A 20,083-nucleotide genomic window follows, 5' to 3' on the forward strand; every position below is an offset into this window, starting at 1 on the left:
ATACATTAGAGCTCAGTGAGCAGACTGAGGCTCTAATCTTGCGTTTCAAGGATATTAACATCTTCATAATGATCCATTAGGCCATACATAAAGTGATCACTGATAGCCATACATGAATTCCGTCAAGCTGAACAAATTAATCTGACATGGCGTGGTTACATCTGAATTGATATGAATTAATAATGCTGAAGGTGGGCCAGGCTGAGAGTGAGAGTGATGCAACACCTGTGGATCAAGGTGAATGAACGGAGGGCAGGGAGGGACAACATAGCAGCAACTAGAGGGAGCACAGACGTTCAAATCAGCCAATAGAGACTATTTCATTTGGGATCCCTGTGTAGGAATATTCAATGAAAAGCAGCACACAGTCTCCTCCTGCTGTCACACAGGACACGGCTGAACACCCAGCAGCTCGTGTCTCGGCCGAGCAGACATCCATGAACCGCCTGCACGCCTCTACACATGACGGGAAACATCATCTACGACCTCATCCGAAAACTCACCAAAGTTTGCTGATACTGAAGCGTCCGGTTTTCGGCCTTGTCCTTCGCCATTGCCGCAATATCCTCCTCATTAACGACACCCAATCCGAGACTCTCAGGAGCGCAGGTCGCCCGCTAATTAACGTGTGGAGGAGCGGCTCCCTGCCATCACATGTGCAGCGCGTAACAGGTCTCCTATCATGAGCCCTCCTGCATGATGCAAACCGCGGTGTGTGAGCGAGTGTGTGCGAGTGAGCGAGCGAGTGTGTCTGTGTGTGTGTGTGTGTGTGTGTGTGTGTGCGCGCGCGCCAGATGAGAGTAAAGCTGGCTGTCGCCTCGCAGCAGCGCTGGTGCGGTTAGACTGCAAAACACCGCCTCCCTCCTCCTCCTCCTCCTCCTCCTCCACTCTCACTGTGCTACTGTCTCTCCCTGGAGTTACTGGACTTGATCATGTTCTGATTTTTTTTGTGTGTGTGTGTGTGTGTGTGTGCGCTTTTGCGCGGTGTCGTATGCAAGTGCACGTATAATAAATTACTGTTTGGAGGAATTATGATGTGCATGGGTTGTCTTTTTTTTTTTTTTTTCTTGCGTGGTATTTCTGAAAGATTCAACTGTCCTTTGCTCCCGATTTGAGTCATCACTGGATCAAGTGCGATGAGTAATTCATAAGAGGTGAGAGCTGTGATACACAGCTCTGTCAATGTCAGGAGGAAATCTTAGCGCTAGGATAGGCGATGTCGTCAGTCAGAGGATAGAGAATGGTGTCTGAGCACCCATTTGTGATTTTATAGTAGCCATAGTTCAAATGTATGACATCTTTGGCTGCCATTAGTACATCAGTCACACAGGACGTCCAGTATTGGCTCCTGTATAACAATATATGCCCTGGTCACATGTGTAAAACTCTTCTTTTACTCATCTGTGTGTCTTTATTTCTTCAGCTTTAAGGGTCAGTGTCAGATGATGTGGTACCTCACCATCACATGGCCTGACAGGATATGTATTTTGAGTTCAGATAACCGTCATAAATCTCATGCACTCCACTCCTGCAACTTAGTACTGCACTTAAATAAACATGGGGGTTTAACATAAGACATCAGTGCAGCAGAGGACAAGATGTCCTGACTTGTAGTACAGACCAAACTCCAAAATGTGGATCTTATATTTCCCCTGTTTATGGTTTATGGCCTTCAGACTCCTCGCCCCCAATTTGTAATACAGGCAGTCTTCTAAAAGTATAATAATCCTGATGCCAACATTCTCTCAGACAACAGACGACATAAAAGTGTCTTCACAGGTTACTCCTCATGACAAATGAAGTGAATTGTTTCTCACGTTGATGCAATCTGAACTGCAATCACAGTAACTCTCTCTTTCTTGGTTTTGGTCTCTTTTGATGATTGGAAGCAATAAGTACTCTGCACTTTTGCGTTCTTTTTGTCTGTCGTTCCCTCTGGGCTTTTATCCTTCTTCCACCAGTGTGAAAACATTTTCTGACAATTAGATGGCTGACAAATTCAAGTGAAAACCTTAGGGGGGTGATTTCCAGAGATACCCATAACCACGGGGCACAAAGGATGGAGGAACAAGCATGAAAATTATGAGAATTACATAAACCGGTCTTCACAGACACCTCATCTCAACACAAGAGAAAAATAGATATCTCCATAAACAAGGGAATAGCATTGCATTGATCTCTCAGATACAGTTCAGATTCCTGTGGAATTGATGGAAAGGAGTGTTTAAACTGTTACAGGATGATAGTAGTCCAACACCTTACTGAGATACTTTGTGTTGGTTTTTCCTTAATTGTTTGTATCTGCTTGTGACCACAAAAATGTAGTCAGAATTTATCCATTTATCCGCCAAACAACCCCATAAGGAGTATTTTGCAGCAAAGTGCCGGGCTCATGGGCCCCACAACTATCACTGTTGAGGCTTAAACACCATAAAACTTCTTGTGTGCTTGCAGAAACGCTTCTTAGGAGAGACTGTATCCAACACTTAAAGCTCACACATACAGGTTTGTCTCTCCCTGAGATCACCTCCTCTCCTCAGACGACATGTGTATTATAATGCTTTGAGCTCATCTCTCTGGGCTTCTGCTGAAGGCTTTTTGGAGGTGCTACACACTGGCAGAGAAATCGTTGCACTGAGAGATGTGGTGCCAAGAGAGACTCACACCTGAAAGATAACCACTGTTCCAAGGATTCACTGCTGCTTTGCCAGGAGACACACGTCCTTTGTGTTTGTCAGAGTGCCTTCGGTCGGATGGTAAAAATTCAGGAAGTCCAAACTTACAGGACTTTCTCAAGCAAGAGCAAACACTCTTACTTTGAGTTCTGTTTTAAAATTGTACCACCGGAACAGCAGGTCACTAATGAATTCAGTGTGATTTAAATTGATGGCATTACATTAAGCAGTTTAACTGGTCACAGGCCAGCATGCATTTGAATATCAAACTCTTTGATCCTTTACATGTTAAAAGACTTATTTCCTGTGGGACTCAATGCCTCTGACTGGCTGTCAGAGACAAAACAGTCCAGCGCAAGACTGCAGCTGATTGGTTGTTGGCAAGGCAACCAGTTCAAAGTGCTGGACCACCAGAGTGAAACAGGGCCTCTGAGACCACTAAGGGATGCGAGGGATTTCACCCCAAATTAGAATGTTTTCATTCACAAATCTCATTATTCATGCACTGCAGGTTCATATGCACCTTGGGCCTGCAACGTGTCCTCCCATTGTCTCCCTCTCTCGTAACTGAGGGTAAAGAGTGTCACTGCATTTTATCAGGGAGCTGGCAGCCACAGACAGGCAGGGGTACCGTGGCCCCGACAGCAGAGGAACTGGGTGCTCTGCAGCCCCGAGCACCAGCACACTGACCCACATCTTTCCATCTCCACAGGATTCTTTAGAAATATACCTCCCACCTCTGCACGGAGGCCAGTTTGGTACCAAAATACAAGAGGAAGAACAGCATGTCCTGTGTGACAGTGAAGAAAAACAGCAGTGGTTTTCTGGTCTAAACGCATGAGAAAATGGCCACAAAATGGACAAAACGGATTTTCCTGACCTCCTTATAAAATAGTGTAAGGCAATTGGGATTGGGATTAAATGAAGGTTTGGTTTAGTTTAATGCAATTTAAATTAATTGTGTATCATTGTAAGATTAGTTATTTCTTAAATTTGGTGAACTTGCCAGGAGAATTATTTTACCACAATTCCCTACTTTTCATTATTCTTTTTTTTTAAATCATGATCCTAAAAGTAATACTAGTGTAAATAGTTGCATATGACACACTAAGCATTGTATTCATTTTCCACCCCTGCAATTCATCTAGAGTATTACAAGGACCTTGAGTCCTTGATGCACCACATTAGGATATACAACCACCTGTGCCGCTTTTTGTTTTGTGTGGCAAGTTTCTCAATTGTCATTCCTGTTATTACAGCAGACAGAAAATACTTCATAATCAAAACCCACAAGAGGACACCGGAATACCAGCAAATACACCAAATCCCAATCAGACCTTCAATCACCATTTGTCCTTGAGCCAGTAATGGATAAAGTTGAGGAGACACGCATGGATCTGACACTTTGGAGAGAGAAAAGAGACAGAGATCCATCTTGTCAGGACGCAACGTACTTACGGTTTCCCCTGAGTCTGCTTTCCTCCTCTTTTTTTAATTCTCTCCTCCTCGGGCTACGGATACAAAACCGTCAGCTGTGTCCCTTCATTGCGCCTTGGCGGAACAACGACTGAAATGAAGAGGCACGCAGCTACAGGTTGCAGCGCACGCTTAATCGATGATGTGATCGGGCAGCGGATGACTCCCGGGGATCACAATTCACTCCACCAAGGGGAAATCTTAGCAGATCCCAGAGACTGGCCTCTTACTGATGCGCAATCCACACAGCACCGCGCCAAAGTTGTCACACGGCGCGTAATTACCAGCTTTGCGCCTCCACGGCAGCGCACAGAGGAGCAGGCAGCTGCTGGCTGGCTTTGGAGACCAGGAGCGACAACGGCCAGCCGCCTGGGAGCGCGGCTGCATGGGATTGTGAGGCAAAGAAACTCTCTGATAAGATGCTACAGTCTCCTCATCACAGGCTCCAGTTAAGGTGGGAGGGAGACAGCGGGGTACCGGGTGTTGTGTCCGTGATGCAATGCGGGTACCGTCAGTGCCATGGCCCGCAGTTTTCTCCTTGTGTGCAGAAATCCAGGCGCTCCGGTCATTATCTGCGGAGCAGCGGCGCACATTCGTCTTAATTAACGGCGGCTGGGATTGTCTGCAGAGATAACCGGAGGGTTGGAGGGAGAAAAAGAAAACATGTGTTAAGCGTTCATGCTCTCTCTCTCTCTCTCTATCTCTGCATCTCCCCCCTCTCACTCTCTCTCCTTGTATGTGACAACACACACGCGCGCGCACACACACTCTCGGGGTCTAATCTTAGACGTCATGCGCCTTAATAATGGCACGCATAAACAGCTTGGGCGTAAATAGAGGAGGGCAGGGGCTCAGTCACTGTCCAGGCTTGGTGATAGAGGTGAGCATGTGTGTCCGGAATGAGGATGGATGTTGCATTCCCCCATGTTTCCTCTTATCCCTGCCTTTGACAGCTATTATGCCTCCTCAACCCCCCACATGGCAATTGAATTGGAGCATCACCGCGTCTTCCAGCTGCGCCCTCCAGGCATTACAACCCGATTGATGATTGCATGTATCCGGGTGAAGCCCGCTCGATCACTTCTCCTCCTGGGTGATAAAAGCAGTCAGTGAGGCTATTAAACGATCCTCGGGTGGCAGTGATTTCACCTTGTCCTCCCTGCACAGAGCACATACCTGGAAGAATACATGGAGCAGCTTAGTCAAAATAGTATAATTATCACAAAAAAGTTACAAAACAAAAGTCTATAATCAGAATTTATAGTTCTTATAAGCTCCTGTGAATGTAAATCTACTATGGTTTGGCTGATATTTATGATAACATTCATCTACATGGGATTGTGGGTGTCTGAAATCCTAAAAAAAAACAAAAAACATGTACTGTACCTACAAGTACTGTAGGTTTATGTCAGCACAGTTAAGTCACCACAAACAGATACCACAGCCACACTTAGTTTACACACACCCACATGCTGTATGTGGACTGTGTAGCTCCCTCTGACACCAATTTTGTGAATTATATGAACCCAAGCTGCTACCTCATTGGCCAGAGCAAACCTTGACAAAAGGCACACAGCCTCCAGTGACTGGATTTGATGTCAGCTGTGTAAATGGAGTCTTTCACAATAATAAATGATTAACCTTTTTAGTCAGCAAACCAACTCTGGCCAAATGAGAGGCAAAATAGTCCGCTAATATCAATGAAATGCCATTTTCAGTCTGTAACTTTGCGCAGCAGGGTAGTTGGAGCGCATCCTGCTCTCAGGCTAGATAACACTCGCACTTCCCACTACTGAATGAGAAGGTGGGAAATCAAGTGGTGAGAAGACAAAAAGGACACGCAGCTCCTCCACAGTGGACGCAGGGCATTTTCCACCTGGCACATTTCTTAATGGAACAAATGTGGATTCATCAGGAGCGGCCAAGCGGGGCATGGCGTTAAGCAGTGAGTAGTGAGCCCACAAAGTTTGACTTCAGAGGATTTTAATGAATTTTTTCATGAGCTGAACAAGCTGGCATGTGGCGCATCTGCTTCAGTGTGTGTTTATGTGCTTGTACAGGACTCCTGCTGCTCTGTATGGTAGCCTCTGAGGTGTGGGATGCTGAGACCAAACCCATAGAATTTGTGTGTAATAAAGGCGCCAGGAGGGCTTTGAATATTGTGGCAGAGATGGAGAGTGCACTGGTGAGGATATGACTGTGTCCCTCTGCGGCTTAGAGATAAACTTCCCCAACATTTCCCTGCCTCTCTTATACCTAATCCTCTTGTCTGTTGCTGTTACCTGTCGTCCCCCATCAGTCTGTCTCTCTGTAGTCCTTCTATTTGTCTGGCTTCTGTCACCTGTCTCTTCCATGTCTCCCCCCTTGCAGAGTGACTGCAATGGCTCGACAACCCTCTTCACACCAGTTCAGCTACCTTGCACAGAGCTTCATGTAGCATCTTGGGCAAACAAATCAGTACGTTGGCACATGTATGAGTCCAAAACCATCTACTATGCATCTCGTACTTGCAAACTATCTATTAGTGCTTCATATTATCTCTAATAATACAATCTGAAAACATATTTCATTGCCTTTTTTTCTGTATGCGTGTGTGTAACTGCAGCACCAGGAGATGAGAGGAGACATAGCTGCATCCTTGAGGCTTCTAATTGAAGGTGTGAAGGTTGTGAGGGCCCTAAACCAGTCAGGATGTGCCGCTCCGCTACTGCAGAGACTGGAGAACAACATCAATAACTACCTGCTCATTCTCACTCACCTTCAGCTGAGTGTAAGAAGCGGTCACATACAAACAAGCTCCCACTCAAAGGTCAAAAGAAGTGCACATGTTGAGGTTAAAATTGCTATAAATTTGACTGCATTCAACCATTTAAATAGCAATATTTGATTTTTTACCAAGGTGTAAATACACATCAGTGTAGGCTTCTACTTTCCCTTTTGATTTTACCATTAGTGCCTATTGACCTGCAGATCACCAAATCAGAGCCAACTGGGCTCAGTCTGTCCTCATCACTCGCACGCAAACACATTGAGCACATCACTATGCAGCTAGCCAAGTAAAATTCATCAGTGTGTTGATGAAGGTTCACACGAAGTGAGTGAAAACGTGTTGATGGGCTCCTCTCTCACTGGTTTGCATCAGATTCAGAGGCATTATCAGTTTCCTCTGGTGTGGAAATATCCTGGTTTCTCATAAATCTGTGGCTGTCTGGAATATCTGTGCCCTGGGAGTGATGATGTTATGTTGTGTGACCCCAAGCCTTCCTTCCTCAGGACAAGAGCAAGATAGCAGTGCATATTTTCCAAGTGAGACAGACTGCAGGATGGATGTCATGTGATCTGCTAAATATCCTAAAATTCTGAAAGTTAATTTGTGGATTTCTGTTGTCAGGAATCAGTTTTCTATGTGCTCCTATTGATAATAGTTCAATTTTGAAACTCTGTGTTAGGTGCTATGTCACTGTACATTTTAGTTTATTTTCCAGCCTCCTTTTCTCACTGTAGCTTGTGGTCTCTCTGTTATACATTTTTGAAACTGACCTTCATCGTGGTGTTTTCTTTTTGCACCAGCAGGGGCCAGCGGTGAGTCCAGCACTGTCCTGTGTTACTAGAAGCACCCGCAGTCTGAGCACATTCCTGCTGAAGTACAACCAGCTGATCTCAGGCAAACTGGAGTGGCTCATGGTTAACCTGCAAGACAGATGCACTTTTTAGTGAGTGAGGACGAACAGTGGACTCAGTCTTCCTCACAAGCGGGGAATGAGTTCAATTGGGGCCACAGGTCAACAAAAGAAGAATGAAAATCCACCAGAGTAAAACAGCTGGACTGATGTGGATTTTCTCCTCTCCTTTTGCCTTTCTAGAGTTTCTAATTTGTAAAATGGTTTATTTTGTATAAGAATGCTTTAAATTTGTTTGTAGGCCTCTACAAACCAATAGCTACAAGCCTACAATCTGTCAAAAGGCAGGTAGTCTGCAGGCAGCTTCTGCAAGTCCCCACTGGGTGCAAAATTATTAAAATTTGGAGTTTGGATTCGTATTTTCATGCCAGATAGCATGAAACACGCATAGCCCAAATCCAGAGTCTAAATTGCTTTATTTTTGCATGACAATTGTGCATTGTACATAAGCTAAAATAAATCAGAATTCTTTTTTTTTTAAACAAAAGCAAAAACATAGATATTTATCAAAAATAGTTACTTGAGAATAATGGAGATTGGTAAGGATTGCCACAACTTTCTGGTATGATTTTAGTGAGCAGATTTTGTTTTTGTCTCATTGCATTTTTGTATCATATGGCCATTTACATTTTTATTTTAAATTAAAAAAAATCTATCAAAGGTATCTTTGTGAATTCCTCTTTGTACTTACCCAGATTTTTCAGTGACACTACACACAACCTTTGCAACATAATAGGCAATAAACGTCATGCAACAGTTTATTTAACAATTTAATTAATTACTAATTTTTGTATTTGTCTAGTTAGTTTGGTAGGTATTTTATTTTTTTTGTCTAGGCTAGTCTTTTGCTAATGCTGCCCAAAGATACAAACAAATTAGCTGGTGGATTAATAAAGAAGACATGGAGTGATTGGATGAGCCAATTACAGGAAGTGACGTCATATTTGATTACCTGGTGAAGGTGAGTTTGTGACGTCGACTGCGGCCATTCAATTAGCTGGGCGCTGGTTCCAACGTTGGCACGTGTCACCATAGCTACAGGGAAGACATCAGGCGTCAATTGAGCGCGCGGTTGAAACTGTGCTTTTCAGTTGACGCCGGTGGGCTGCTTCTACCGTTAATTACCTTTAACCCAGCTAAAGCTACAGCTAAAGCCACCGCCATGACAGAAAAGGCTCCTCTCCTTCATTACCGACTCACCACCAGCACCGGCCCGGAGCCGAAAGATGTGTCCAGACTCGGCGGAGCCAAGGAAAAAACCACCCGGAAGCTCGGTGTGGTGTTTGGCGTGGTCATACCAACTCTACTGTCCATGTTTAGCGTCGTTGTGTTTCTGCGAATTGGTGAGTGGAGCAGGGCAAAAAATCGTCATAAAAATCTGAAAATGTATCCCTAAATGAACACATTACTCAGAACTAAGACAAATGGATGCATATTCAGAGAAAAAGGTCCCTCTGTTCAATTTGCACCATTATTAGCCGTTAGCTTGATGCTAACAAGCTATCAATTAAATGTTTAGTCACAAAATGGTGAGTAATGCCTATCACAGTTACTCAGATCCTTAGGCCACATCTTCAATTTGCTTGTTTGGTCCACAATCTGAAGATATTCAGTTTACAGTGACCATAAAAGACAGAAAAGCAGCAAGTTCTCAAAGTTAACCCTCTATGGTACCGTGTTGCCCTCAGGCGACGCACCCAATTCTGGCCTGTCACATGATGATACAACACTACTAAAAAGAGGGAAGACTATAGGGAACAAATAACAATGCTTTAATTTGTCACATGACTTTCAGGAGGCCATATTGAAACCCTTTTTTGCAGACTTTTTCAAAGGAAACAGCTTTGCCATTTTGCTCCACAAAAAGGGTCTGGAAACATAATTTCCTGGCCCCTTTCCGTCTGGAAAAAAATATATTCACACTAATAGGTGAGTAAACCTTAATATTTGATAGTTTAATGCCATTTATTTTGCTAATTAAATAATGGAAACCTGAGGCCCAATTTTTTGGGGGAACTTTACAATTTAACTAAGATAAATCTGATTTTGGTTGCAGTAAAGTAAGTTTCAGGCTATTACTATACTCTGTAGGCCAGAGTCTACTATTACAGTGAACAGTCTTATTTGCTTATAATTTCCACACATTTTCCTCCATTTACAGAATGAATTCAGCCTCATTCTATGCCCCTTTAAGGAAGAAGAGGGTAGAAGATTACCAAATTAACAAATTCATCTTCACTATGCATCATTATTCAATATGCTTCAGTATGCATCATCACCACAAATGATGGCAACGCATGTCAGGAAAGACACAGGAGACTGACAGGAAACATGCATTGAAATTAAGCAGTGATGATCAAACACTGGAATTTGACACCAGTTTCTTGTTTTGCAAATGGCTATGATCTTTGCTTTGATAAGTAGTTTGTGTAAAGTTCAAAGAATTACGCTTGGACTCTTCGAGACATTCATTTCAATGGGTTGTTCCACAATGGTACAATGTTGTCTACAGGCAACATTCAGACAAGAAACCCTTTAAAAGAGTTCCTTTTATAATGCTTTTACATTTAAAATGGCATGCATTGTAACCTGTTGAAGCAATTGAATATTGTACACGTTAATGAAATAAATGAAAAACTTCCAAAAATGTATAAAATGTCTTTAGGTTATGCTTATTTAGTCTATTTTAAGACATAAAAACACTCCAAAGATTTTTTTCCTAACTGGCATCATAATGCGTACCATAGACTGTTAAGAATCAGGAAGCAGCAAATGTTTTTTGAGAATAGTAGAACAGAAAAACAGATTTTTCAAACTTATTCATGTTTTATTTTCTGTTGAATAACTAGCTAATCCATCAATCAGCTAATCATTTTAGCATTACTTAACTCAATCTGTTGTGTCTATAATGTAAATAATGGAGTAGATCAGCACATGGATATTTCTGCACTTTTGAAATCAAAAGTGATGCTACAGGCCTGATGTAAACATTTGGCTCTATAATGAATAACTTCCCCCTGTTTCTTGCAGGATTTGTTGTGGGTCAAGCAGGGCTCTATCAGTCGATTGTCATGTTCCTGGTGGCGTACTTTATCATCACAATGACTGTGCTTTCTGTCTGTGCCATCTCCACAAATGGCGCTTTAGAAGCTGGAGGTGCCTACTGTATCCTTTAATGGATTGACAAAAAGTTACTACTCTTAATTTCTCCCCATGCTTTGCTTTATCCACCAATGATTAATGATCCATCTTGGTCTAAAGCTGACCAGTGGCCGATCTTTGTCAGTTTTTATTTAAGATTAGATATCATATCCAGTTGTAGTCAAGTCAAATTCTATTTATATAGCCCACAAATCACAATTTGCCTCAGTCTGAACAGTGGATGACACCTTCTTCCTTGGCGGACAACTATGATGTTTGTACAGAACAGACTAACAAAAGTCATTGTATAAATTATGATTACAACGTTACAGATATATGTAGATTATTAAACATATTGGCAGTAGGCAACTTCAAGGATCGCCAGTTTGGTAGGTCCAGTAGGACCTGAGCCACATGACTAGCTCTTCATCACTAACACCTGGACATAGACAGGCCACACAATGAGAAAGAGAGAGAAACTGATACAGCCAAGAGGTTTATGGGAACAGAAACTTAAACTGGTGGTCTGAGAAATGCAGTGATTAGAACGTTTTACAGTTTATTCTCATCTGCAGGACAAACCTGGATAAGGAGTGCTAAGGTTAAGAGACTCATTGAGACTGAGACCGTCCCGCTAGAAGGCTAACGGTAACAGGTTCAAGGACTACAGTAATTGAGGAAACCAACACTAAAACACTAGGTGAAAGGTAGGGTGAAGAAATTAGTTTCAAGTTTGGATTTAAAGGCCTCAGTGAAGTCTGATTGATGTCAGCAGGGAGGTCAGACAGGAGTCCTATTTAGTGCCTATTAGGTATGTAAGATCAGACGGGTATGAAGGGGTGTGTTCATTTGCATTTTTATAAGTCATCAGAAGGACCTAAAATCTGGATCTGGCATGGATAGGAGACCTATCAAGGAAAGCTAAAATTGGTGTAATATTATAATATATATTAAGTCTCTAGCTGCCATATTCTGAACCATTCTCGTGCGAACGCTGTCAAGGTTGTTTTATGATTATAAATATAAATTCCTCAACCTGGATCCTCAGACATGATCAGCCGAGCCCTGGGTCCGGAGTTTGGCGGCAGCATTGGAATCATGTTTTTCTTTGCAAACGTGTGCGGCAGTGCTCTCTATGTTCTGGGTCTGGTCGAGGCTATCATGTCTGCCTTTGGCATCCCAGAAGGTAAGGTCCATCACGGCATGGTGGGACATAAAGGCATTTTATTGTGTTGCTCTGTTAATTAACTCTGCTTTACTGCCCCTCAGAGGGTGCTGCAGCTGTTGCAGGTCCCCATCAGGTGTTGCCTTCAGGATACTGGTGGTCTCTACTTTATGGCACTGTCCTCCTCTTCCTGTGTTTAGTTGTCTGCTTGGTGAGACTTCATTGTTTTCATTTTACTACATTGTTTAAATTAATGTCTGTCAGCTCATCTTTGGTTTGTACAAATTGAGGGAGTTTTGTGAGTTTATTTTACTGTGAACTATCTTTCACTAAATACGCAACCATTTAGAATAAAAGAATCAAGACTATGGAGGCTGTATAGTTTATTACACTGCACAGTGTTGAAGTGTTGGAAAGAGTCAACACTAATGAAAGTCTATTGTGTTATTAGCAGCTGTGCAGTTAGAAATAAAGTTTAATTACGAATGTGGAAGAATGTAAAGTTTGTTCATCCTACAACTCTAAAGGAAATGCCACAAACAGTTAGAATAAAAATGATCCTCTTCTAAGCATATTTGTGCTCTTTAAATGTCGAGAGATCTTGAGTGCAACATTTTCTTTGTTGCAACATGGTGCCAAAAGAGGAAAGCTTGTGTAGATGTCATATACAAGTAGAAATTCTGTCCTGATGGTGGTGCTAAAGGAAAGGGCAGGTTTGTAATTTATACATTGACAACGATGAATATCCAGTAGCAAACTTTATGGTATTTTTGAAGATGCTTTGTCCCAAGACAAATTGACACAAGAAAAAAAAAATTCTTTACAGTGATTTTGGGATGGGTATAGATAGGGACAGATGTGTGGATAAATGGATATAGATATATAATGTGTCAATAATTCCTAAATGTATCTGACTTGTTACAGGTGGGAGCCCACATCTATGCCAAAGCCACCTTTATTATCCTCATCATAGTTGCAACAGTCCTTACTTCTGTCTTCATCAGTTTTTTCATTGTGGCTCCCACTGTGGTGATTCTGCCAGATAGGTCTGTTCGAAACAGTACCAGTCTAAACACCGCTAATTATACTGGCTTCCAGCTCCACACCTTGGAGGACAACCTATTACGTAAGTGTTTGACATATTCTCAGATGTTGATGGACCTATGGGGAAAACGGGCTTTGTAATATTAGCTGTTAATTCAAGTTTTAGATTATTTTTGCATAAAATGCAAACAACTTATAATGGATGCTGGAAATCCCTCTTGAGTGTGTAAATGGTCCTTGATATGCATGAATGATCAAGTCTTGTGTCACTCCTTCTAGCCAGTTACACAATAGACTACACCACTGGTGCCATGATGAGTTTTGCCAAAGTGTTTGCTGTCATGTTCAACGGCTGCACTGGAATCATGGCAGGCTCCAACATGTCAGGTAAAATGATGTTAAACTTCAGTAAATGAATTGTTCAAGGGCAATCAAAGGATGTCTTTAAAGTACAAACATTTCCAAGTTTATCACTAAGACATTGTCCAAAAACAGTACAAATACAAGTTGGAGAGTTTGAAATAACTCAGGTTTACAATATAAGATATGATTAACACATGATGAGCAAATGAAAAGATAAACCATGTATTTTGTGCTGCACGTTCAACTTGCTGTGCTGTGGGCTGCAATCGTCTGAAGTTCCGTTGCACTTAATCTGAGCCCACCCTTCATTTTCCAGTGCATTCTGACATTGGTAATAATAGCAATAAAGTTGAAATAAATAACAGATTATGGCCGCTGCGCCTCCGTGCAGTGACATCAGCTCTTTCCAACTGAACTACACTTTTAATCTGTTATTGTTTTTGATATTATTGCTGACACACATGAAACCTGTTGTCACTGCTGTAGCTCACAGTTTCCCCTTGTGTTTTTCCTTCCCCTCCTGTCTCTTGTGTTTCCCTATTTGTCCTTCATTCATGTGGATTCTGCATTATTTCTGTGATCTTACATTTAAGTATCCATTATTACAAACTTCAGAAAAAAGTCACCTGATTGCACCATGAAACAGTTACCCAAGACACATTATGGATTATGAGAAACTTGAGCAAAAGAAAGTTGCAATTCCTAGTAACATTGAGAGGAACCTTTTATCGAACTATTAAGGTCTAGAAAGGCAGGTTGTCCAGACACAGTAAGTTTGTACACATTTGGACGAATTTTGAAAAACTTAATAGGTTTGCTGTTTTCCAGGCGACCTGAAAAACCCCAGCTATTCTATTCCAAGAGGAACGGTTGCAGCTGTTTTTATAACTTTCATCACATACAATCTCCTCAGTCTGCTGGCTGCGGGGACCTGTGATCGGTAAGATGCACAAACACACTGAAAATATATGAAACAAAAACATTTCTTTGGGTGCCTTATTGTCTGATCATGGCATTTGCTTCAAAGTCTGATCTGTAGAAGAATTTACCACCAACAAATTAAAGTTGCATTCAAGCACTTTGTATTTGTACTAGGTCTTTGGAATATCTTAGTCATAGCTGAAGAATTTAATTAGATTTGTGTGTGATTTGAAATAATCTGGTTATATGAAAAGTTAATATTTTAAAGCATTTATTTTGACTCATTTCATAGTCACCTTCTCCAAAAAGACTACAGTTTCCTGGGAGACATCAATGTATGGCCGCCCTTGGTGACAATTGGGATTTACTCCTCTGCCATGTCTGCTGCCATGAGTAACCTGATAGGAGCCTCCAGGATCCTGTACGCCCTCTCTAAAGACAACCTGTTTGGTGAGATTCTGCTCAATGCTTTGCAGTTTATTTTGCCTGTTGTCCCCAACATAAAGAATTAGAATCAAAAGAGCAACAAAGTGTTTGTTTATTGACAAAGTGGGCTTACAGCTGATGTGACCTGACCATTTTTCTATTGAGAGGGGTTTAATTACTAGTATTGCTTGTTTAGGTTATGATCAAGATTAAATAGTTGATCCAGAGTATATGAAAGCCTCTGAACCCAGCTGGTCTTTTTATAAAGCTGAGTCAACATTTTAATAATCAGCCATCTGTTAAAAGAGGCCTCCATCTCAAACGTGAGAAATTGACACTTGTTATTAATTTCTTCATGTCTCGTTTTTCTAGTGGAGGCATGCTAGTTTGGAAAGCATCGTTTGACAACAGATGGCTTGCAGTGTTGACTTTCACAGAAGAAAAAATCCTCTCATTGTGTGTTTGGCTAAGGACGAGTGCAGGGTGACTCAGTTGTTTATCTGATTTAGGACCATGAACACAAACAGTCAGAGTGACTTTGCTTTGGTTCATGTTATAAACCTCTACAGGTGGTGTCATGGCTGTGGCGAGGAAAACGTCTCGGAGTGGGAATCCCTGGGTCTCCGTGCTCATTTCTTGGTTGCTTGTACAGGTAGGACAGTACATTGTGCTTGAGGAACAGTTAGTTTTCCTCTGCATTAAGTTTAGAGTGACTCTGCGTGAGCTCTACTAACACTCAGTCACTTCTCTTGCTCTTAACCTCAAGCCCTTCGTGTTCATATTGTTCTGTCACACACCAGATTAGTGATGTAGGTCAAAATTTTGCCCTGTGAAATGATTGTTTAGCCAAATGGATATTTTTTACCATTGCACACTGACACCAACTCATAACCCTGTTTACTGATAGTAACATATTAATAAGATGAGCAGTAAGGGGCAGTAATATGATGTTGAACCTACTTAATTGTTTGTCTTTACTTCTGGTTTCAATTTTGCTTTCTATCTAATGTGTAAAAGCAACAGGAGGCTTTGGTAATTAGGAAGATGAAGCGGACAAAATTCTTGCCACAATTGCATAATACCCAACTGTTGAATTACATCAGTGTTGACGTAATACTTTATACGGCTTGTTTGTTTTTGTTAATGTCTTGGTGGTTGGGGGAAAATGCAGTGCTGCCCTGAGGTGAAGATTGGAATGAGCATAGAGGCAGATTTAGCAGCTGAACAATCACAGTGGTCAGATTTGGATCTGATCTACTGATCCTTCACCCTCCACTCAGCACTGCAAAAACATTTGTGCGTCATCACGCTCAGCATTGGTTTGGCTGAACATTTGTCAAATGAAGAGCACTAAAAGCTTGAAAGGTTTTGCCAGGGAGACAGAGCAGGGTACTTTTACACTAGTAAGTGTACTCTTCATTTCACTACCATGCTACTTAACATCAACGCATTAGCTAGTTAGCAAGGTTTGTTGATATTGTATGTTTCTTAAAACACGTAATGTATAGCTGTAATTTTAACCAGTTAAACTGTTTATCATGGTGGTTCACATTGGGATTAAAGGGCATCCAGGTTGTGAAGATACTCAAGTAGTTTGTACTTAAGGAATTATACATATGTAAAAGTAATAACAGAGTTTTTTTTTTTTTTTTTTTTCAATTTTCTCTAACACTGTATGCCAAAGCCTGCTCCTATTGCTAGAATTATTACACATTTTAATTGTTATTAATGTTTAACCTAACAGAGCACAAAACACAAACCATTAAGATATTTAATCTCTAAATCTGAATCTCCTGCTGCCCGGTGTTTGGCAACCTCTAGTTTATTATACAACTATTACTGTATAACAGTTTATTTGAATGCTGAGTGCAAGCCAAATTAAAGTTCTGTATTACTTCCACTAGGTGGTGCTGTTTGCTGGTAAATTGAACACAATTGCTGGAATTGTAACCATCTTCTTCTTGTTGGTCTATGCTGCTGTGAATCTGGCCTGTTTGGCTCTGGAATGGGCTTCTGCTCCAAACTTCAGGTACAGTGCAGGATATTGCAGCAAGTGAAGCTTTCATTGACACAATCATGATTCATGCCATCTTTTGTCTTTGACAAATCATTTCTTTTCTTTTTATTCAGACCCTCATTTCGTTGTTTTACATGGCATACCTGCACTCTGGGCATTGTTGGCTGCCTGATCATGATGTTCCTCATCAGTTCCATTTATGCATTTGCCAGCATAGCCTTTATGCTGCTGCTCTTGATGCTAATTCACTACCTCGGTCCAATCAGCAACTGGGGCTACATCAGCCAGGCTCTCATCTTCCACCAGGTACATGGTCACAAGCCAACCAGCTGTCTCACATGAATAGCAATATATTATATAATATATAGCAATATAATACAAGTTTGCTACATCATCACATCTCTCTTTTCCGCCCCATTTTTGTTTACTCAGGTACGCAAATACCTGTTGATGTTGGATGTGCGTAAGGACCATGTGAAGTTCTGGAGGCCCCAGATTCTTCTGATGGTGGCTAACCCTCGCAGCTGCACTGGTCTCATAACTTTCATTAATGACCTGAAGAAGAGCGGCCTCTATGTTCTGGGACATGTAAAGCTGGGTTTACTGGGTAAGAACTGTGTAGGTAGGAAACGGATAGATATACCAATACATTTTAATTGATCATACTTCATTATTTAACACCCAACTACTGAAGATGTTTAAGAATTGATTTTAATACCCTCTGTCATCAGTGGTTATAAGGAACAGCGGCCATGTTGATACTGAATTCAGTTGCATTGAATGCTAGTATTGACAAGTTTGTTACAGTGAGGAGGGAAAAAGTGCCAAATTCTACAAATTTGCAGCGCAAGCCGCACCTCTGCTGTGCAACCATATGCTTCGTGTGTTCCAACCAGTTGTACTTTCAGCAAAATACACACAGATGCACTGCAGCCTTTTGTTGTTTACTCAGATATCTGCTTAGATTTGGTAACTCATAACAAACAAACGCATGCTCTTGTCGAAATGCTCTCGCTGCCACATACTTGACATTTTGTGTTTGATTCTGCAGATGGGTTACCATCTGATCCTTTGCAGACCTGTTATGACTCCTGGCTGTGTCTAGTGGACCATCTAAACATCAAGGCATTTGTCAACCTTACCCTGGCTGACTCTGTGCGACATGGAGTTCAGAACCTGCTTTTCATCACAGGCTTCGGTAGCCAAGTTTACATTATTGGTGTATGATGATGTCGGTTTTCCATCATTAAACTATGATTATTTATTACTTAACAAATCTAACCATTCTTTTTCAAACTGCACATTTGAACCATCTGTTTGCATTTAGGCGGAATGCGGCCAAACACCCTTGTCTTGGGTTTCTATGATGACTGTACCCCTCAAGACCACCTGTCTGCAGACCATGGCTTGGATTTAATGAGTCCATCCATAGACCGTGGAGAGCAACACTCTCCTTTTTTCCCCAACGTACGGGTTGAGGAGGAGCCCAAAGACCTTCAGGAAGAAGAATACGTGTCAGTGATTGCTGATGCTGTAAAAATGGGGAAGAATGTGACACTGGCTCGTTACTTCAACCAATTCAACCGGGAGGAGGTTTTGGGGTCAGGGAAAAAGTTTCGAGGCCACAGAAGCTTGGCAGGGCCATATGTTGATGTGTGGCCTCTGAATCTGCTTCGACCAGACAGCCGCGGTTATGTGGACATTTGCTCACTGTTCCTGTTGCAGCTGGCCAGTGTGCTTCAAGAGACCCGTGCCTGGAGCCAGGCCAGACTGCGCCTCTTCCTGTGTGTGGAGGCTGGTTGCAGTCTGAAGGAAGAGGAGGAGATGAAGCTCCGGGTGATGCTAAAGGAGCTAAGGATCTCAGCTCAGGTGCAGATGGTGGCATGGGACCAGGTGGTGGCGCTGCACTGGCAGAGACGAGGAGGAATGGAGAGAGGGAATCTGGTAGAGTCTGCACACAATGAGGAGAGGAGGGACAGGCGAGAGGAAGCTGAGGAGGAAGATGGTATCGAAAATTTTCCCAATAATGCTGTTCAGCTGACGGATGAATATATCGTTGCTGTCAACAATCTAATTTGCAGACACGGTGCCCCTCAGCCTGCTGTGCGTTTCCTGTATTTGCCACGACCACCAGCAGACACGAGCCGTTACCGTGCCTACCTGCACCAGGTGGACCTGCTGAGTCGAGACCTGGGCCCGACACTGCTCATTCACGGGATCACTCCTGTAGTCACAACTGACCTCTGAAATTTGTCTATCACCTTTTAATCCACCAACGACCCTGGGCTGGTGTAGTTTGTCCACGGGGCTGTTCCTTATCACCACTCATTTCTTCAGCTGATACTTGAGCTGTCAAACACACCATCACACCTGACACTGACGCCACAACAACCTAGTTTATGCCGTTTTGGCATCACCATGGAGCTTTAGTGGCTTTCAAATGTATAATTTGCACATTTTGTATGATGAAAGGAGGACAGGTCCCTGCAGGTCCCTCGTAGTTAACACCAGTAAGCAAGTAGGCCGTGCTCTTAACTGTTCATGCATTTGTTAAAATTGTCATCTCATGTGCATTGTTCTTGAACATTGTAAAGTTTGACTTTTTGTAAATGGTAATAGAAAAATAAAATGAATTGTTGTATTACCTCAGATTCTTACAACTTCGTCTAGAATTAGGCAGAGGAAGGCCTGCTGTTCATTAGTTTTATATTTCATAAAGTACCTCTTAAATCCATTTATCCAATTTTGTCTATTCAAAGCACCATTGAGATATGAGTCTTATCTGCTGAATGCCTCCAGAGGGCGATATACGCCTAGTATCATGGCTACACTGATGGTTGCTGCACCGCATCTGCCTTTACCTCGCTCTTGTATCTGTATCTCACAGAAGCAGCCTCACAGTCACTCAGCCAAGATCATTACTGGTTGGCCTGTTGCTGACTGAGTCAAAGTCTCAGTAAAAGTGAAAAGGACATGCTTGATGGGTAAAACTTAATACTCAATGCTGTCCTGTTCCTTAAAAAGTTTGGAGCTCATGGCAAACTTTTGACGTTTTCACAGTGAGCAAATATGAAAACGTAAAGCGTCAAGCACTTTGAATGGAGATTGGCCATTAGGCTAGTATGTGGTGTGCACACTCCAAACAGGAGGATATTCATCAACAGCATTGTTATTG

The 20,083-nt window shown here is 42.1% G+C and overlaps 4 protein-coding genes across 4 annotated transcripts in view; 2 read left to right on the forward strand and 2 right to left on the reverse strand.

Moving 5' to 3' along the window:
- Positions 1-589, reverse strand: part of clcn2a (chloride channel, voltage-sensitive 2a) — a 32,311-nt gene extending 31,722 nt beyond the window's left edge. Inside the window, exon 1 of the mRNA XM_070844478.1 lies at positions 504-589. Within this exon, the coding sequence (XP_070700579.1) occupies positions 504-554 (51 nt within the window). The 5' untranslated portion in view covers positions 555-589. The remainder of the gene's footprint in view (positions 1-503) is intronic.
- LOC139214322 (bcl-2-related ovarian killer protein homolog B-like) overlaps positions 1-5,163 on the reverse strand; it is a 130,010-nt gene extending 124,847 nt beyond the window's left edge. The window contains exon 1 of the mRNA XM_070845147.1: positions 5,154-5,163. The gene's annotated coding sequence lies outside the window, so the exon portion shown is untranslated. The remainder of the gene's footprint in view (positions 1-5,153) is intronic.
- An 885-nt stretch (positions 5,164-6,048) lies between these two features.
- On the forward strand, positions 6,049-7,865 carry thpo (thrombopoietin). Its single transcript, XM_070844892.1, has 5 exons — positions 6,049-6,096; positions 6,212-6,336; positions 6,522-6,608; positions 6,757-6,921; positions 7,725-7,865. The coding sequence occupies exons 1-5, from the start codon at positions 6,084-6,086 to the stop codon at positions 7,863-7,865; spliced, it is 531 nt and encodes a 176-aa protein (XP_070700993.1). The 5' UTR covers positions 6,049-6,083.
- A 1,128-nt stretch (positions 7,866-8,993) lies between these two features.
- On the forward strand, positions 8,994-19,407 carry LOC139214136 (solute carrier family 12 member 9-like). Its single transcript, XM_070844893.1, has 14 exons — positions 8,994-9,174; positions 10,862-10,996; positions 12,021-12,158; positions 12,242-12,348; positions 13,062-13,263; positions 13,461-13,568; positions 14,373-14,484; positions 14,758-14,915; positions 15,461-15,543; positions 16,796-16,920; positions 17,022-17,214; positions 17,341-17,515; positions 17,960-18,106; positions 18,236-19,407. Exons 1-14 carry the CDS (start codon positions 8,994-8,996, stop codon positions 19,153-19,155), a joined length of 2,784 nt encoding a protein of 927 aa, XP_070700994.1. The 3' UTR covers positions 19,156-19,407.
- Positions 19,408-20,083: the final 676 nt, after the last annotated feature.

This window comes from Pempheris klunzingeri, chromosome 15 (assembly GCF_042242105.1).
Source record: "Pempheris klunzingeri isolate RE-2024b chromosome 15, fPemKlu1.hap1, whole genome shotgun sequence".
Classification (NCBI taxonomy): Eukaryota; Metazoa; Chordata; class Actinopteri; order Acropomatiformes; family Pempheridae; genus Pempheris; species Pempheris klunzingeri.